Below are 7,226 nucleotides of genomic sequence, written 5' to 3' on the forward strand. Positions count from 1 at the left end.
TATGGGTTCCAGTGGATATGTGATGCTGATATCCACCTTGCCCAGGATTCTGTTGTTTCAGAAGGGATAGTTACTTGGTCATTACTAGACTTTGTTCTAAATTGACTTAGAAGATCCATTTCTTTAACCAGCTGTAATAATGTTTGGCATACATTGTAGGAGGAATAAGCTGTTAAAATATTTGCTATTAACTGATGACATTTACTATATGCTCCCATCTAGTCACCAAGTAAAAAAGAATGATAAAGATCTCGCTTCTGATTCTTTTTTTTAATTGAGATATAATCATATACCATAAAACTCACCTTTTTAAAGGATACAGTCAGTGGTTTTTAGTATCTTCACAAAGTTGTATAACCATCACAATTATCCAATTCTAGAAGAATGTCATTACCCTAAAAAGAAGCCCTGTATCCTTTAGCAGTCACTTCCTTATCCCCCCTTCTCCGTCCCTACTCCCCCCCCCATAACTACTCATCTACTTTGTATTTCTATGGATTTGCCTATACTAGACATTTTATAGAAATGAGTCATGCAATAAGTGGCCTTTTGTGTCTGGCTCTTTCACTTAGCATAATTTTTTCAAGGTTCATCCATGTTGTATCATGTATCAGCACTTCATTCCTTTTGATGGCTGAATAATATTATCTTATATGACTATCACATTTATTCATCAGTTGGTGAACATTTGAGTTGTGGTCTTTTTTTTTTTTTTTTTGGCTATTATGAGTAATGCTGCTGTGTGCATTCATGTATAAGTTTTTGCATGGACATATGTTTTTCTTTCTCTTAGGTATAATCACAGGAGTGAAATTGCTGAACGATACAGTAGTTCTAAGTTTAACCCTCTGAGTAATTACCAGACTGTTTTCCAAAGCAGCTGGACCATTTTCCATTCCCACCAGCAATATATGAGGGTTCCAATTTCTTCACATTTCTCCACTTCCCAGCCAGTATTTGTTATTTTCTGTCTTTTTTTATTGTAGCCACTCTAGTGGATGTGAAGTGGTATATCATTGTGGTATTGATTTGCATTTCCTTAAATACTGATAATAGTGAGCATCTTCTCATGTGCTTATTGGGTATTTCTATGTCTTTTTTCAAGAAATGTCTATTCAAATCCTTTGCCCCCATCCACTGTTGATTCTTCTAAAAGTTCACCCTAACTTCGTTTTGGAGGCTTGCTAAATGATAAGAAAAATTTTATTACAAGTGCTAAGAGGCTTTCCAATTAAATCAATCTCTGTTTAGGGCAAATTTGTACCCTTACACCTAAAGGTTAAATGAGCCAAAACTGGATATGCATTCATTGTGCCTTTCCTCGTTTCTGATAAATTCTCTGGGTATGTTAAAACATTTCTTGATTCCTTCTGAAATTCAAAACAGTCGGAGGAGCCAGTACAGCTGCAGGAAGGATTAACGTTTTGGTAGATTTGCAACTGCCTTCCTGAGGAGAGCTCCTTCTGCTCATTTGAATGAGGAATGTACATTTGCAATAGTAGGAAAGTACAATTCCTTTTCCAGTTTTCGTTTTTAATTGGAAGGTACTGAGTTGAATATCAGTTTATAATTTGTGGCAAACTGAAAATAAGATAGCTTTGAAATGATATTTTTTGCTAAAAATGAAATACTAAGAAATGCTTAAAATTGCATTGTAGGGGCTTTGAAACTATTTGGGGGAAATGCATCAATTAATGTCTGTTTATTCTATCACCTGACTAAAAAATTTTTCGTTGTTAAAGCTCAGTTTTATTTAAGAATATTTAGGGACTTTTTTGTGTATTTATTTTATAGAAGTCTTTATATATATATATACACACACACATACATATATAAGGTGTGATGTATTCAGGCAAAATCCCGAGGCTTTCCAGTTTTAATTTTATTTGAAATTGAATAATGGCAAAACCTGGGATTAGTTCCTAAATCTAAATGGAAAATTGCATTTCATTTCTTCCTCACGTCTTTTGCAGGGCTGTAGCTAATAAAATTTTGCCACTTTACCTTTCATCCTTCTCCCTTCTCTGTGATAGGATTACTAGGTAATATAAAAAGGCCAGGGACAGTAAATAAAGGAGAAGGAAAGGAGTACTTAGAAATGAATTAACTGACCCATAAATCATAATGAATCAGAAGCATTATGGCATCATCTTCCAAATGCAGCCTTTTAGAAAGAGGCTAATGATAATCCTTTATCTGGGTGGGGATTTACCTGCACAGCAGTTACTTCTTATAAGCCTCCTCAGTAAGCTCCTGCCTTTGTTGAAAAGGTGTGGCAGAGCTTCCCAAATCGTGTTCCAAGAGATGTAAATAGATAATCCTTGAAAATTTCTTTACCATCAGACAAATATGGGTAACACTTTCGACTGATACCCATACTGAAGGCTCATAAAGCACCTTAACTTGAAAGCTCTAATGCATCCTGGTTATCTTTAGTTAGCACATCATTTTCCAAAATTATTTGAAAAAGGAACACTTTTTTTTTCTCGAGTACTTATTACTAACATGGAGAAACAAGAAAATGTTAAATCATCAGTGTTGGTAAATTTTACAAGGGTCTTGATGATGTCCTTTGATCTGTTAGGTGTGTACTGTTTCCTTCAAAGGTGTTCTGAGTTTTCCATTAATCAATATGCATTGAATGCCTATTCTGTGCCAGGTGTTGGGACTGCATAGAAAAAGACAGACATGGTCCTTGCTGCTGTAATTCTCGGTCTATTGAGAAAGGTAGACACTGGATAAAAATTATATACATATGATTATATAATCATAATTCTGTAAGTGCTCCAGAGAAGGACAGAAGACTATGAGTATGTCTGAGGGGGACCTAACCTAACAGAGAATAAGTGATACTTAGATTGGGACTTCAAGGTGAGTAAGAACCCGGGAAAGGGGGCAAGCATAATGTGCCATAGAGGCAAAGTCTTTGCTTGAGGAAGGAGGAAGCCTACATGTTCAGGGATCTGAAAGGGAGCCTGTGAGCCAAGGTTAGGGTGGTATCAGGGGTAACTGGAAAGGGAGATGAGAACTGAGTTATATAGGACCAGGCTAAAATGTTGCACTTGAATGTTTTAATAAGCAGAGGACTGACATAACATTTAAAAAAAAAAAATCTTTCTGGCTATTGTATGGGCCATGAACTGAAGTCGACAAGAGAGGGTTAGAAGGCAGCTCCTGTTGTGGTCTCAGGAAGGACAAGAGCTGAGATTCATCTCAGAGATAGAGCAGAGTAGAGGAATTTGGAGTATGCTGTGGAAGAATATACAGGGCAGGATTACTTTGACAAGGTACTTGAAATGGTAGTGATCAGAAAAGGAATTTAAATGTTACTCAGGAATAGGGGAAATCACCCTTTTTGGGTATTAAAAACTGCTTTCCTTTCCCACTATCCCTTCATCCCCCAACTCTGTAAAATATTGAATAATACCTACTGGAGGTGAATATAGAAGTATTTCACTTCAAGAGTGAAATACAAATGAATATTTTTAGGTGCATAGGAAACTGTAGATAATAGTTGAGCAGGTTCCATAGGTATCTATAAGGCACTGATTTTCAGCTTTTTAAACTTGCACTCCCAAGAATGCTTTCTGCACTGGCTAAGAATATATATATATATCTTTACATTCTGAAATTTGTATTCTCAAAGCCATTGTGTATGTTTCTAAAATTACATAACTCTTACCTTGCCATGGATTCTGTTGATACCCTTCTCTTTTAGGAATTTCTGCTAAAAGTAATGAAATGATTTGGGGGAGTAGGGAGGAAGGGGGAGGAGGGTACAGGGAAGAGATGCAACTTTTACGTGAGCAAATGGGTATTGATAACGAGTGCGGAAACCTATGAAGCAGTCTGCCTGAGAGTCTACATGCTTATTCCAGCTGTGAACTTTGTAAATTGTCTCCCAAGCCTTTACCCATGTTTAATGGTAGCAAATCTCTGTCCTTTGAGGGGAATTTGATTTTTGAGAAACAGTCAGAAATTCTTTGAAGTCAGTTCTGGGAAATGAATGTGCTTAATCAATCTGGGTAATATACTTCTTTTTTTTTTTTTTTTTTAAGATTTCTTTCTTTCCTTCTTTCTCTCCCCTTTCCCCCCGTCCCCCTCACCCCCCACCCGAGTTGTCTGTTCTCTGTGTCTGTTTGCTGCATCTTCTTTGTCTGCTTCTGTGGTTGTCAGCGGCATGGGAGTCTGTGTTTCTTTTTGTTGCGTTATCTTGTTATGTCAGCTGTCCGTGTGGGCGGCGCCATTCCTGGGTAAGCTGCACTTTCTTTCGTGCTGGGCGGCTCTCCTTACAGGGCGCACTCCTTGCGCGTGGGGCTCCCCTACGCGGGGGACACCCCTGCGTGGCACAGCACTCCTTGGGCACATCAGCACCGTGCGTGGGCCAGCTCCACACAGGTCAAGGAGGCTTGGGGTTTGAACCGCGGACCTCCCATGTGGTAGAAGGATGCCCTAACCACTGGGCCAAGTCTGCTTCCCATATACTTCTAGTATATGTAAACATTTTTAAATCTTTTTTTTAATGGCAATATGAATAAACTAATGTTCTAGCTTATAAATTAAAGACAGTTCTAAGACTTCTAGACATTTTGTAAGCAATCACATCTTCTTAAGGTGACTCTTTTATAGGGAATCTTTACCTTTAAAAATATCCCAATGTAAATCGTATTGGTTGAATAATTATCTTTGTAGTTCAGGCTGATATAACAGGGCCCTTCTCCTCTGGCCCAGGGGCATCTTCATACAGGGAATTTCCTGTTTTAAAGTGAAGATAAGAATTAGCCCTTCTCCTGCTATTCCTATCAGGGCAGCAAGAGTCAGAGGAGACAAGTCCCCCAGACCCCAGGCCCTGGGAACCATTTCTCCCTGCAGCAAAGCCATGACTGGTGCCATGCTGTTGGCATTCTGATGTCTACAAAAAGAGGCATATTGGAATTGTATTCTGTTTTCCCCTCCTCATTGAATTTTCTCTTTTAGTCCGACCAGCAGAAGAAGCAACAAGAGGCTGAAAAGCTGCATCGGCAAGAGAGGAAGAAGCTGCGTCGTCCAGCCGGTCACCTGAAGTCCAGGCACAGAAGAGGACGGCCATTTCACTGAATTGGAAATGTCCCCACAGAACACTTGGGGTAAACTGCCGATCCCTGAATGCAATTTGGAAAGAGCACATCTCCCATTGATTATTATTAGGGTACATTAAATACTAAACACAGACACAGGAGTGTGCATTTTAAAATTCCGTGTAAATTCTTGATACATTTACAGAGAGAAAGATTTTATAACTTATTTCTGTACCTTATATCAGACTTGGAAATCTGGCTCATGCTAACTGGTTATTGCAAGGCCCCAAGTTGCATATTTTGTAAGTTGTAGCTCTCTGCAAACATTGTCTTTTTCCCTTAGCTTTAAATAAATAAACCATGTTTTAAAATGAAATGAAAGATTTACCCTGTGCTGAAAAGATTTGTCATGTGTTAGGAACTTTTTTTCTTGCAGTGCCTACTAACATTCACAATTAAACCACCTAGAAATGCCATTTATCTTTTATCCAGTGTATATGTATTGGTCATGTTTGGGTTTGTTTATACGAATGTGATAGGTTTGTTTGTTTTGACTTTTTTTTTTTTTAATATTTTTATACCAGAATATAATTTAATGTTAATAACCTAAAACAAGAGGTGGATTACTAGTAATTCTTTTAATGTGGCACAAGAGTAAGCATAGGTTTTTGCTGTTTCTTAAGTGCAGAGATAACCTGTTGGAGGAAACATTTATAAAAATAAATATTTTTCATTTGAATAACTTCTTTGAGTAAGACCCATTTCTTGAGTTAATTTGGAAATTAATGTTGGTTTTTCAGGTATTAATTAGATTTTGGAGGTGCCCTTATAGACTTTGTTCAGTTTCTTTATATACAACTATAAAAATAGTAACCTTTTGGATGGCAAATGATGATCTAACTTAACATAATAAGCAAAAAGGCAGAATGGACATTACCCTAACCATGCTGTAGAGCCCACATCAGGCCTCAGGAGCATTGGATCCAGGGATTCACGTTCAGGGGCAACTTGTTCCCCCCTCTTTCCTTCTTTCCTTCCTCCAGTGTCAGCATTGTCCTTATGTCTTAGGTGTCTAGGTCTCTCTTTTCATGCCATCCTTCTCTTTCCCCTCAGGCTTTATCTTTCCCTGCAGTCCCTGCTTTTCCCGAACGGCCTAGCTCACTCCATCAGGCAGGTCGTGCTAGATGTCAGTTCTCTGGTCTTGCAAGCGCTGGTCTGTGTCCAGAAAATAAGTGTATGTGGTGTATTGTGTGGTGTGTGTGTGTGTTGTATATATGTGTGTGTGTGTTTACAGACATGGTGTGTGTTCAAGAAATGCTTGTTAGTCGGTACCTGGCCCAGTTGGTTTTACAGCACCACAGAGCCCTCAGATGATTTAAATCCCTGCGTTCCTTTTACAACTTCTTATCCCCTAGACTGTTAGCCTAGGAAAAGGATAGACCACCTTTTCCCAAAGGAAGGTAACTAGAAGCTCCTGTTGCCTACTTTCTCTCTTTTCCCCTTAGCTTCCTTAAAGGATTGGGGAAGTAGAAGAAGAGATTAGAGCAAGATTAGGACTGTTGCTCTGCTGGCTGGAATTTCTTCCCCAGGGGTTGAGTGATTATTTTCCTGACCTATTTCCTGAGGAAGGTTCTTCCACACCTATTCCTGGTTTTCCCTTCCTTCTTTGAGGGCACCTCCTTGTTTTATGGGGAGCCAGTATGCCACAGGGTTAAATTCCATAAGCAGTACTGAAGGGAGTTCATTTGATATGTAAAAAGAGCACTCTTACAAAACTGCAAAGTCTTACCATCACCAAGGGGAGGGCAGATGGTATAGATACATTCTGGGCACTTAGGAGGCTGGTAAAGTAGAGCAAAGAGCTGGGACTTTGGAACCAGCCTGACCCAGGGCTGAATATTAGCTCTGTTGCTTACCAGTTCTGTATCCTTTGTATTTATTTAATCTCCTTGAGTCTGGTTTCCTCCTCTAAAATGAGCTTAATACTTCGTTTTCTGAAGTTTAAATGAGGTACTTGTTATAAATCATGTCGTGGTGGCAGGCACACAGGTACTTCACAAAGCTCCTTTCTCTCTAGCCACTTCTCCCTTCACCCCTTGTGTACACACACTCCCTTCTGAACTCAGCATATGCTTTAATATTGAGGTTTGTCACACACAGCGGTGCCCC

The 7,226-nt window shown here is 39.0% G+C and overlaps 1 protein-coding gene across 5 annotated transcripts in view; it reads left to right on the top strand.

The window, feature by feature from the left end:
• NOL10 (nucleolar protein 10) overlaps positions 1-5,799 on the top strand; it is a 120,600-nt gene extending 114,801 nt beyond the window's left edge. For all 5 annotated transcript variants that reach the window (XM_058287881.1, XM_058287882.1, XM_058287885.2 and 2 more), the window contains one exon: positions 4,978-5,799. In XM_058287881.1, the coding sequence (XP_058143864.1) occupies positions 4,978-5,097 (120 nt within the window). In that variant the 3' untranslated portion in view covers positions 5,098-5,799. The remainder of the gene's footprint in view (positions 1-4,977) is intronic.
• The last annotated feature ends 1,427 nt before the right edge of the window (positions 5,800-7,226 follow it).

The sequence above is a fragment of the Dasypus novemcinctus genome, chromosome 25, assembly GCF_030445035.2.
Source record: "Dasypus novemcinctus isolate mDasNov1 chromosome 25, mDasNov1.1.hap2, whole genome shotgun sequence".
NCBI lineage: Eukaryota > Metazoa > Chordata > Mammalia > Cingulata > Dasypodidae > Dasypus > Dasypus novemcinctus.